Source organism: Glycine soja, chromosome 1 (assembly GCF_004193775.1).
Source record: "Glycine soja cultivar W05 chromosome 1, ASM419377v2, whole genome shotgun sequence".
Taxonomy (NCBI): domain Eukaryota; kingdom Viridiplantae; phylum Streptophyta; class Magnoliopsida; order Fabales; family Fabaceae; genus Glycine; species Glycine soja.
The window spans coordinates 46918018-46931829 of NC_041002.1; the positions used below are offsets into that span (position 1 = coordinate 46918018).

General features: G+C 29.0%; 1 protein-coding gene across 1 annotated transcript; it reads left to right on the top strand.

Moving 5' to 3' along the window:
* The first annotated feature begins 11698 nt into the window (after positions 1 to 11698).
* LOC114417202 (auxin-responsive protein SAUR36-like) lies at positions 11699 to 13020 on the top strand. Its single transcript, XM_028382327.1, has one exon. It carries the CDS (start codon positions 12204 to 12206, stop codon positions 12708 to 12710), a length of 507 nt encoding a protein of 168 aa, XP_028238128.1. The 5' UTR covers positions 11699 to 12203; the 3' UTR covers positions 12711 to 13020.
* Positions 13021 to 13812: the final 792 nt, after the last annotated feature.

Consider the following 13812-nt stretch of genomic DNA (forward strand, 5'->3'; position numbering starts at 1 on the left):
ACATTTATGGTTCTTGGAAAATTACCACCTGGATGCAATCCAACCTATTTAACAACTTTTGCGACTATAGATAACAAATTTAAATAATATACCTTATCTTGTTTGCTCTTTGAAAAATATTTATATATGCTTAATCATAGATTACTAAGATTGAGCCACAGTCAAATTTATGGTGTTCTCTTTTCATTATATTTTCTTACACTTTTGCCCACGTGATACTTGATGCTTATTAGCCAACATCAATTTGTGAATATAACTTCTTTTTTTAAGAGCACGATTGATCAGTCTATTTGTGGCGGCTATATATTGAGTTTTATTCATACTTACATTTAATCATGATTGAGTTGTACTTAACAATAATGTTATTTATATAAGTTGGAGTGTCAAAGCAATTGTCCCCAAAATTTTATTCAGACACTATCCAATACTAATGCATCTGAACTATTGGAAGCTGTGGTTAAAACTGTGAATGAATGTCTAGTTGAAGTGCCTCGATTTGGATTTGAAGAACCAAAATCAGTTCTTCGAACTTCAGAGGTATACAATTTACAAAATATAGTTTACCCATCTACAACCTATGCAGTGCTTGCCATCAGGCAAAGGAACTAAAAACCAAGTTTTATTATCCTCTAATCTACTAAATATGGTGTTTCAGGTATATAGCTTACAAACTTGATGGATGTTGGATTATTCCACTTTAAGCTTTAATTATCCTAACTAATAATTGATGGACACCCATCACCAGTTATTAATCCTATCATTGGAACAAAGACTGATGAATTTCTAGCCATTGCTTTTTACCATCATGCCACTCAATGCCAGAATTGATTGAGGGGACAATAAACACTTGTGAAAAATCAAATCATTCTAAAAAGTTGACATTTATCTCTGCTTAAAATGATGTGAGTGAAGATTTCAAGTGAGCACAAAACAGCCCAACGTACATAAACTACAACCACTACTAGCTAGGAATTAGGATTCAAAACAACGTAAGAATATGCTTTACACATATAGATGTATATATATAAGTATGCAGTAGAAGCTTTTAAAAGAATGAGAATAGTATACAAACGCCTAAAGGGGATCAAAGCAAATCAAAGCACCAAACAAATAAGAATGAAAACACTGCAAAAGTAATACAGATTTTGCTTAGTTATCCAACAAATCTTTCTGATTAACAGTGTAAACTTGTGCGTCTTTCTGTTTATTTTAATCTCCTTTGTCAAGTGACAGTTATGGAAAGTAAAATAGTTTCAAGGTAGATATCCATTATGCATTGTTCCAAAGAATTGATCAAGGAGGTTGGTGAGGGTTGGAAGGTGTACCTTTTGCAGAGAATTAGCTTTTGCTCTAAAAGATGCCTCCAAGAATTCAGCTTATTTCCAAAGTTTCCGTATTTTCTCCAAGTCAGAACAAGCTGCTTTCAAATGCTCTTTTCTAGAACTAGAGCTTCATACATGCAACTGTTGAAGCAAATTTTCAAGTCTTATAATATTTTCTTCAACACTTTGCAATGCCTACAATTATATGCCAAAGAGAAGGCATAAACAAGAATGAGATACATAAAATTGTATTTCTCTTACTAACGGTATTATATGGCACGGTTAAGAATATTTTGGGGAGTCATCATTGAATTGGAATAATTGAAAGCTTGCTTGAAGAACTTGAAAATTTTACAGCTATTATGAAAAGGATTTAGAGATGGAATTTTGTAGATTAAAAGTATAAACACTTAAAATACAAGTACTCACTCAAGAAAAAGTTTTTTGACCATTGCACAATCAAACTAGATTTTTCCATTGTCGACTTGATGCTTTGAGCCTTTGAGCAAAAGGAGCCTTGCCATTATATGACCTAGAGGTGAGGTTTAATTGTGGATTTAACCCGGTTGCAAATGCAAGGTAAGGTTACGTACTACAGTCTACAGAGGTGGATAATGGGTTTAACCCTTCCTTGGCTATTTTGCATGGTGGTAACTTTATAGGACTAGACTACCTTAGCTTTTACTGCTTTAATGATCAGACATCAGGAACTAGTTGAAATTGTGAATCATGCTCTTTGTAGTTCTTCCATCCAAATATGTATGTATTTTCAACCATTGTACTTATTTTTTTACCATTACTCTTTTCTAGTAATTGGTACACAATTTATCCATGTTTTCTCATAATTTGACTCTGTTTTTCTTACTATTTTGTCAAACTAACAGCTTTATGAAGATGACATGTGCCTCTGCATATTGGATACAAGTCCACTGAGTCATGGGTAAGGTATCATATGTCTCTAGGTGCAATGGACTTTCAACACAAACACAGTGCTATTATTATGCCATATATCATATGGTGAGGACTTTAATTTGCACTCAGCAATAACTTGCGCGGCTCTATCTAGTGATACCTTTTGGCCCTATCACATTTAAATGCTTCACACTTAGATTAGTGTCTATATATATATGGCTCTTTCTCTCATATGTAATAATAACAAAATCGATTAATTGCCATGCCAGAATCATAAAGTATCTCACTAAAAGGCTAGCTAGCACAGTGTGGCGTGCATGTGTGCCCCTTCACTGCGGCAGTGTGGCATCATTCACTAAGGAACAAGTTTGTCCAAGACAAACGTAGTTCCTTTAATTTCAAAAGTTTTACAAAATTTGATTCTTTTATAGATCCTTCTAACAAATTAGATGAAAGGTCTAACATCACTAAATTTGACAGAGTTCCAAGAGTTACAGGCATATCACCAGTCAAAGAATTAGCTCCAAGATTTAATACCTGCAGGTTTTTGAGGAACTCAAAACTCTTAGGAATGGTTCCATTCAGTCGGATGTGAGCCAGGTTTAAAGTTCTCAAGGATGACAAGTTTGCAAATGGTGAAGGAATTGGACAAGTAAAGGTATTATTACTGAGATTTAGAAAGATTAAGGACTTGGAGATGTGTGAAGTTGGTTTTTCCTTTTGGTGGTCCTAAGTTATCAGTTCAACAGCTCTCCAAGTGTAGTTCTGAAAGAGATGGAAGTGTACTCACTACTTGAAGCCAATTACCTTGTTTATGAAGGTCTTAACCACTCAAATCAAGGTACTCTAAGGAAGATAGCCTTGATATCCAATTAAGGTTATCTATCTGAAGAGCATAATTGTATCCAAGATTAAGGTGTTGCAGGTTTGAGAGTTTTCCTAGTTGATGAGGGATTAATCCCATGAACCCACTTAAGCTAAGGTCCAAGTTTCTCAAACTCTCCATTGAGCTTAGGAAGCTTGGTGGGTGGTTACCTAGCTAATAGCCAAATATTTGGTTCTCTAATACTTATTTTGTATATTGTATTAGCTAATCGGAGGTCTGCTCTCATTGATGCTAGGCTATTTGTAAATCAATACCACTTGTACTGCTTTCATTAATATATATATAATATATCTACTTATGAATAATTCAGCATGAATAAATAACAATGTGGGTACTATTCTAATTTCTATTAACTTGTTTTAAAAAATGGTGTGAGACAGTGACTCCTCAAAGCTCAGAACACACAACAATAAAAGAAAAACCAGAACATTGTTACATTTGCCATGGTGCTATACGCATTACAACAGACACCTAGCTACCTAGCCATTAAACATTCAAAGGACACCTAGCAACCTGAATTACCTCACTCAAAATGAGACCCTGCGAGCACGAGTAAGCACCCCAAACGGACTACAAAATGAGCACCCCAAACAGACCTAGCAGTGACCACGACTTCCACAAACCAAATCCTTGCAACGAGCACGAGTTCCACAAACCAAATCCTTGCAACGAGCACGAGTTCCACAAACCAAATCCTTGCAACAGAAACAAACAAAGATCCTTGCAGTGAGCACGAGTTCCCCAAACTCATCCATGGTATTCAATACAACATGTTAAAGACAAGAAAGAGTCGCGAAATGTGTACCTAGGTAAGGTGGCGAGGTGTCACGGTCTCGATAAGCTTGCAGATACAAATAGATGCGGTCGCAAATAAGAAGAAGCTTAGATGGACAAGAACAGAGCGCAAGCAAAGTAGGGCTCACGTTCTGATATTTTAAAATATAAGTCCAACATCGGTTTTCAATACAAAATCGATGTTAACCAAATGATGTTAACATCGGTTTTCTGAGAAAAACTGATGTTAACTTATCATACGTTAACATCGATTTTATAAAAGACTGATGTTAATTAAAAGACGTTAACATCGGTTCTTCAAAAATTGATGTTAACGAATTAATGTTAACATCGGTTTTTCAAGAACCGATGTTAATGTTAGTTCATTAACATTGATTTTGCAGAAAACCGATGTTAACGAATACAAATTATTTACAATTATGTCATCGTGTTTATCTTAATACCGGTTTTGTTAAAAACCAATGATAATCTGACGGTATTAAATCTATTTTTTGTAGTAGTGAATATTAGTTATATAAAAAAAAACAATATATGCTTTTAAGTTATTTTACGAAGATTAATTATAACAAAATCAATACAATGCTAACTAGCTTCCTACCTATAATATAATCATCCCAAAAAATCATTAGAGCCAAATGAATATCATTACTTACGAAATTTTAACCTTTAATTAAATGTGTCAGGCGTCAACATATTATTAAGTGATTACATACTAAATGTATACAATAATGCATTTAATAAAAAAAATAATGTTCTGTTCTTCCTTGTATCAGCATTAAATTTGTATATTTTAAAATTTTATAAGAGTAAGTTTTAATATTTTATTAATTTTTGTTATACGCTTAATATATAGCTCATTTAATATAGTATTCTTTGGAGATAGATTCATTTACTATAATTACTATTACCGAAAATAAAAATAAAAATGTAATTTATTATGAGAGAAAAACAAATTTGAATTTATATTAAGATAAAAAATAAACAGAATATATTATATATGATCATTAATTAATTTATTATACGAATTAAGAAATGAATTAATAAATTAATTGAAATTGATTGCATTTTGAACATTTATTAATATAAGACAAATATAATTGAATAATTCCCTACTAGAATGAAAAAAAAATAGAAATTTGTTTACATAATAAAATATTTAATTGAATAAAGTCATTTAATAATTTTGAAGAGAATAAAAATGAGATTGTCACATGACATTATCCCATAAAATCAAACCTTATTATTATTATTATTATTATTATTATTATTATTATTATTATTTAGCAGATTTAAAAAGGAAAAATTAATTAAACATATAAAATAACATCATTATATTTTGAATGTTAAAAATATGACTTTTTTAGAATTAATCTATTTTTAATTTTATTCTATAAATATTTGAAATATATATATTTTTAGTTATATATGTATATATATATATATATATATATATATATATATATATATATATATATATATAAAGTAAATAATAGATATAAAAATAAAAAAATTATAATTAAAATACAGTTGTGGCTTAATGGTCGTGGTTTAGCACGGTTCAAACGAATCTTAAATAACCGGGAGATACGGTCGGATCTAAGTTTATTATTTCTTGATTTACTAATTATTTTTTTATTTTCTTATAAAATAAATTCATTGCATAATTTTTTATTTATTAAAATACTGCCTTTTTTTAAAGTAAAATACAGCCTTCATGCAACCTAGCTTCCATGTAAACATAATAAAGGAGCCAGTAGTTAGCTTAGTATCATTCTAAGCAATTGCAGACGTGCACTATTGCACTCTCCATCACTTTCGAGGAAAACTTGCAAAAGTATGTCATCAAAGCGTGTACTTACTACTTACAACTTAGTGATTATTATAATTACTTTAATTTGTTGGATGATGATCGATTTTATTTTCAGTCGTTAGATATAGAACAATTATATATAATGGAATACATTGAGATTAAATTCTTAATAATGTAAATTATATTGTTTTTTCACTTTTAATTAGTACATTATATTTCAATTAAGTCATAGTATTTTACTTTTGATAATTCATAAAATAAATATTAATATTAAATGCTAATTATCAAAGTAAAAATTTTAATATTAATTTAAGTGGTACATTCAAAATTTATGTTTAAATACAATTTTATTTTTCTTATTTTGCTTAATCTACAATCTTGGTGTTTATATTTTAAAATTCAGATATTTGATTTTTTTTTATTTTTAAGAACCTTGGTGCTAAATCCACAATTTTTAAATTTTATTATGTTTTATTTTTTTATTTTGATCCAATTGAACCTTAAATCTAACATATTTATTTAAGGTACTGTCAATAAATGATTTAATAAATATGTAAAAAAATAAAAGAAATACATTTAGGCAAAATTAAGGATTGGACTATAATTGTAATTTTTTTTAAAATAAAAGGACCAAATATTTTTATTTTAAAATAAAGAACCAAAATTCCAAATTTGATAAAATAGAAAGAACAAAATTTTATTTAATCCTAAAATGCATCTTTACATTCACACCACAACTGCAAAATTAAATTTATTTTATGTTTGTAAACATTTAAATAAACAATGTTCTACACATGGCTTTAGTCCTCTCTTTACTTGTCAAACAAATCACCACAAGTAGCAATCTTTATAGTCCGTACACTCGTAAGTTCACGTAAGTAATAAATATATAGAGTTGAGTGTTATTTCGGCGCAAGATACACAAAGAAGCACGAAATCAAACTTTCATGATGAAAATTATTTACTAAGGTCTTATTTGGGTTAATCATTAACAATTTTAAGTTGGATTATTTTAGAAAAATTAAAATGAGATTTTGAGTTATATGATTTTAATTTCAATTTTTAGTGACTGCACACATTATTATAAATCCTCTAATATCCAAATTCAATGCCTCTATAAAAAAAATTAGTGAATTTTAATTTTCAAATTTTAATATTAATTTTTAATTTCAAACTATACAAATCACTTTCTACAAATTTGAGTTTGATTAATTGGTAATGATCGACAATGATTGATCAATGAAGACATTAATAACAAGTGTGGTTGGTTGTTGGGGTAAGACGAAGAAAATGGAGACAATAACATCCACATTGATGACAATGATAACAAATGGTGGTGGTAGTGATAAAAGTAATAAGACTAATGATAGCTAGTAACAACACAATGGTAATGGCTTATGTGTAGGTTAGATAAAAGTGTTTAATAAAATTTAGGTTAAACACATAGTCTAAGTCTCTACATGCAGCGAATTCTAAATTTGGTTCATATACATAGCAATTTATTAGCAGTCATACGTTGATCATTAACATTATTAATTTGGTCTATATACATGTACATATTCTTAATTTGAATCATACTAAAACATTTTTAAATCAATCCTTATAGATGCAATCATCCATGTTTAGTTCTTACCATAATGCCATGTTCGGACATTATCTGTAGCAATCTTACATGGATCGTTGACCCCTTACTTGAAATTTCACTCCCAATGTTAACCTCTAGATTTTTTTCCCTCTCTAATCCTAAATAACTTTCCTCTTCCATTTTGAATAGGGTTGTGAAAGAAACCTATTGAAAATCAGAATATTATTTTGATTCTATTAATAATAGTGGTTTATAGGAATATAATATTTGATTTAGAGGAAACAAAATATTTTCTATTTATGTGTAATTAATGTAATTAACCTATATAAACATACATCTACTATATACTTTGATACACAATTTTTAGTAAATTATCCCTCTATTTCTTCTTTTTTTTTAGCATGGTATGAGAGCTTGATAAAGGTATCAAGAAATTTGTGTTTAACTAAGGACCCATTGTCCTTGATGAACCTTTCTACTCGCCACACTATTTTAAAAATCTCTTTCATTTCCCCCATTTTTGGTAACTTTTTCACGACCATCATTGCGTCTTCAATGGCCTTTTTGACCGGCAACACCATCGTTGGATTCACTAATCATTGATATGTCTAGATCTAACTGCCCCTTGCCCAAATGATATCATACATGCCCTCACGCACATAATCTTTGGCACACCTAGTCTTGCCAAACAGTGCATCCCAACACGACCCCATCCCTGCATTTTCATATCGACCGAAACAATTTTTTATGGAGGAGCCTTTTTTTTTGCCCTTGTTTTATGTTTTATTTTTGTAGGTTTTGTTTTGCATTTTGGTTCTTGTATGTTTCTCTCCACAATGGCTTCTAGTGGCCTTGCTTTGTCTTAGATGCATTGGCCCCGTCTTTGTCCCAGATGCCCTAACTTTTGTCTTTGTCCAGATGCCCTAACTCTTGTCTTTGTCCCAGATGAATTAGTCTCTATCTTTGTCCTAGACGCAATGGTCATGTCTATGCCTCAGGTGCACTAGTCTTGACTATGTCCTAATTGTATTAGTTTAAAGTTTAAATAATTTGGGTCTTCAATCAACATTATTGGTTTGAAGATTTCAAATGTGATTCCATGAAGAATGGACCTTGCTATGTTTGTCATGAATTTTCTCTTTTGTTAATGATCATTCCAACTATTTGGCAGATAATTTTTCTAGAAAATTTCTCTGACTTCTCCTACTTTCCTACGTTGCTTTTCAAACTATTGTTTTTTTTGTTGGAGCTTGCTTTTATTTATTTTTGAAAATAATTTTTCTTGTAAAGTTAAGAGGTTAGTAACTTCAAATTGAGGGGAGTGTTGAAAATCATAATATTATATTTTGATTCTATTAATAATGGTGATTTATAAAAAAAAAATCTTTGATTAAGAGGAGACAAAATATTTTTTATTTATCTGTAACTAAAATAATTAACCTATATAAACATGCATTATTTACCAACAATGGTTAATTCAAGTGACTAGGGTCAGACTTTTTAAGCATGTGATCAGGGATTTGAATCCTATTTGGGGTCAGACTTTTTAAGCATGTGATCAGGAGTTTGAATCCTGACTCATGTTTATGAAAAGTATCAAAAAATTATTATTGTGAGAGGATAACATATCTATGAGTACCAACACATAAGGAGTTTAAAAATCTTAGTGATTAACCAATATATACTCTTGCAATCATATTACAACAACCAAAAAACATGCATCCCTCTATTTCTTCTTCTTCTTCTTTTTTCTTTTTTTTTTTTACAAAACCAAACCAAACAAAATACCAAATTGAACCTAATCTAGAAAGACCAAACCATTTAAAATGGTTTTTAAACCAAATTTAATTATTGTTTAAATTTGGATATAGCGCACCATTTCTTCTAACCAGTTTGGCAACATCGCTTTTTTTTTTAAATGTTATTTTAGATTCTCAAATGTGATATTCCTAACTTCCAATATTGTTCTACCTAAATACATGTTGCCTTTTTTTTTTTTTTGTCTTCTTGTAGTCTTTGTTGTAACTTAGAGAATAACATCTAGTTGTACTTATTTTATCTAACAAGCTTTACTTTAAATAAAACACTAAATTTGTTAAAATTAAGAAATACACCATATAACACATGATTTCTAATTACCAAAAGGTTAATTTAATTTCAATCATATAATGATGGTAGCTAAATAAAGACTCGATCTAGAAGGGGAAACTATTAGAGGACAATGGTGAGGGTGAAACTCCACGTAAGGAATTAATGATCGACGATGTCCAAATGTAGCATGCTAGTGGGGACTAAATGAGTAACAATTGCACATATAAGGATTTATTTATAAATATTTTAATTATAAGTATCAAATTAAAAATGCATAAAAGGTTAACGGTTAACTGTTAACATAGGATTGCAGAGACGAGACTATGACGCTGGGAACCAAATCAATATGTATATATAAAGATCAATTTAATATATGTTATAGACAAAAATAAAATTGAAAACATGATCATGTTAAACACAACAACTGCTATTTCAAGAGTATTGATTAAAAGTTATTAATTAAATTAAATACTATTTATTACTTAAAACATAATGTTATATATTATAAATTAACCTAAATTATAATTTTGATTCTCCTTTAATATCAAATCCTTGATTTTAATCCCTTTATTTCTAAGTGAAAACATTACTCTTCATATTTTTAGAATAAGTAATTTTGATTTTTCGATTAATTGTTTATTTAAAATTAAACATTGACTTTGATGTAAAATATTGATAGAAGTGTAATAACTCATAACTTTTTATTCATAAATAAGAGAATAAACCACTTAGCCATTTGTCTTGTTTAATTAATTTTGTATATATCATTAGTCAATAGTTATTAATTTTTTTGAATTATAAAAAAATAATATATAATCCTTTTAATTTTATTTTATATTATTTTATCTATTTTTATTTTGAATACTTTACATATTTTTTATTTTAATTTTACCAATTTATAATTAAATATATTTTAATATATAAATTATTTTGTAAATTGATTTTAATATACAAATTATTTTTACTTTAATTATATAAATCAATATAATTATATCAATTAATATGTAAATTATATAAACTACATAAATTTATTTTAATATGCAAATTATTTTTATTCATATTATATAAATTAATAAAAATTTAATATTTAATTTTTTTAGGTACTTATTACTATTTTCTTTTTAATTATAAAAATTATTTATTAAGTAATTTTTTAATTCGAATTATATAAATCAAGAAAGTAATATAAATTAATATGAAAATTATTTATATATATTATTTTATGTAATTTATAAAATTATGTAAATTTATTTTTATATATAAATAATACAAGTTTTTATTTTAATTATAATAAGTACTACATTTTTAATTTTTTAAATTATTTAAACATTATTTTGAATTTCTTAATATTTATAAATTAAATAAAATAATTTTCTTAAATAATATATATTAGTTTATGTAATTTTTTTAAAATTATAATAAAATAATTTTTTTAATATATAATAATTTATTAATTTATATTAAAATAAAGTTTTATAAGAAAAATAAGTACATGTAAAATTAAATATTAAATATTTTATTTAATTTATAAATTTTTATAATTGAAAAAAAATTAAAAGACTAATAATACAATGTAAACTAATACTAACGTGTATAAAATTAATTAAACAAAGTAAATATCTTAGTGATTTATTGTTTTATTTTTAAATGAAAGATTATAAGTTCAATTTCTACCATGATCTTTTTTATTTTTTTTTATCTCTTACTATATAAGTGTTATGTTAATAATCTACATAAACATAACATTAACATTAACATACCACATCAAAGTTAAAATTGGATAAAATAATTAAAATTGTTTATTATGAAAAATAAAGAATTAAATGTCTTGATCTAAAATAGTAAGACAAAAATTACAGATTTAAAATTGGAAAATAAAGAGACTAAATCCATAAGTATTGAAGAATAAAATTATCTATCAATTATGTAATACCGTATTAATAAATACTTTTTTCTCTTTTATTTACTTAACATTTATCATTCTTTTGCATTTTATTAGCGTTCTCTTGATAATTCATAATTCATTAAATCAAAATACCAAAAGCAATCAATAAGTCAGAAAAAAAAATATTTGAATAAAAAACAAAATTTCCTCTTGAAAAAGATAAGTCTTTTTTAAAGAGACAAACGAATTCTTGATAAAATAATAAATGTCTTCCTTTATTCAATTTCTCATGCATTGGAAAAATGTCACACATACACACACTCTTCTCTTCACATCGTGTTGTTTCACTAACCTAACCTTTGACTGTTACAACACGAGCTAACCTCGACACCCACCCTACCCTATTTCATTGAACCTTCCAAGTCTCTTATAAATATTTCTCAAATCTTGTGCGCCAATATCATTGGACCGACTCAGCTTCTCTCTTCCTTCACTTATTCTTTCATTTTCCTCAAATCTTTCAAACACCCACTTCCCCATTTTCTTCTGCATCTTCACAAATCACTTCTTCAAATCTTCCCAACAAAAAAAAAAAACTCATTTTCTATCATACAGTTTTGGGATCTATCACTCTATCCACGGTTTCTGGAATGAAACTTTCCTTGTTTGGTGTTGTTGTTCTTCATCTTCATCATGTTTAACATACCTTCATCTCTTTCTGAAATCTGTCTCACCCACTTTCGCCTTGCCATCTCCACCGCGGATCCATGGCCCTTCTCATGAATCTCATGTCATAAAAACCTTTTCCTACTGTTTTTCATACCACTGAAAAGTCCCACATTGCTTAGAAAACTCTACAAAGAACAGTTTATAAACCTTCCGCTGAGAAGATAAACTGCTGATCTTTCGTGTAGACCATGCAATTCAGGCTCGGCAGGCGCGTTGTAAGGGTTGCTAAATGGGTCTTCGGTCGGGTCAGGATCAAAACCCGACCCGGGTACCACCACCGTCTCGGTTCTGGTTCGTCCCATTTGAGAAATCCCATAATAAAGCTTCTCACCTGGGGGCAAAAATTAAAGAGAGGAGCGAAGACCCTATGCGGGAAAAAAGGGTCGGGTTATCTTCCAATCGGGTCGGATCCGGCTTGCGACAGGGCTCCGGCGGTGCCAAAGGGGCACTTGGCGGTGTACGTGGGGGAGGAGGACGGCGAGTTCCGGCGAGTGTTGATTCCGGTGATTTACTTCAACCACCCTTTGTTCAGTGATTTGCTGAGGGAAGCAGAAAAAAAGTTCGGGTTTGAACACCCCGGTGGGATCACGATTCCGTGTCGACTCACCGAGTTTGAACGGGTCAAGACCCGGATCGCGTCCGGGTCGGGTCAGCGCGGGAGGACCCGGAGATTGGGGTGGCGGCTACATTATTAAGGACCCGGAGGGTGGTCAATTGCGATGACACGACGATAACTAGTTATGGTGAATGATTAATGGTTTCGGAATTTTTGTTTGTTTTTAACTTATATTAGGTTGTAGTTATTGTTTTTGGTGGGAATTCCTGGGTAGGTGTTAGGCTTTGGCTGTTTGGGTATATCTGATGGTACACCTGGTGTAAATGGTGGTTTGAACATAAAAGTATAATTAGGGATACCTTATGTATAGATTAAATTCTGAAAATATCAATTAAAGAAATGTTTTTTTTTTTGAATAATAATGCAGATGAGTTTCATTTTTTTTCCAATCACCATATCTCTCCATTTCATTAGTTAGAAATTAATCCAGTTTGAAATTGTGATTGTCAGCTAACAAGAAAAATTTTCATATATGACAGGATCAAACATGAGATTTTTTCCCTAAATAGACTATCTTCACAAAGTATGAGTGCAGATCATACATGTAAGTTGAGTTTTGCTTTTGCACACTTACAAAAGTACAAAAGTTAAATAAACCATAAAATTCAAAAAACAACAAATTATGTATGAACAACAAAATGAGTTTGATCCTACTAATTAGACCGGATTTTGTAGGTATTAGTCTTTCAGGAAATGTTTTTTAAAGAAAATTTTACATCCTAATTTAAGGGGTTTTTTTTTGTGGGTATTATTTTGTATGAGTATCCTAATTTAAGGGAGTGATTTTACAGCCCATGCACTTAAGAATAATATTTTGTTCACTTTCTTTTTTTTTTCTTTTAAGTTAGAAAAGTTAGTTTGAAAAATTAAAGACCTTAATTTTATATTTATAGAAAGAAAAGGAAAGTAACTAAAAACCAAATTGATGTATTTTGGAAAAATAAGTTGTATTCTTACAGTTATTATAGTTTCCCTCTTCCTTAACAATGAAATAATGTTTAATTTAAAGAGTAGTTTTAAATTAAAAATGACAAACAGCTTTTACTTTAACTTGCCAACAAAGTTTGATTGAGTTTGTAGATAGATGAATCTTTTAAACGTATCGACACAATTTTATTCTTGGTCATGGAAAAGATTTTGTTAAAAAATATATATAAGAGAAAAAATTACGGAAAAATGAA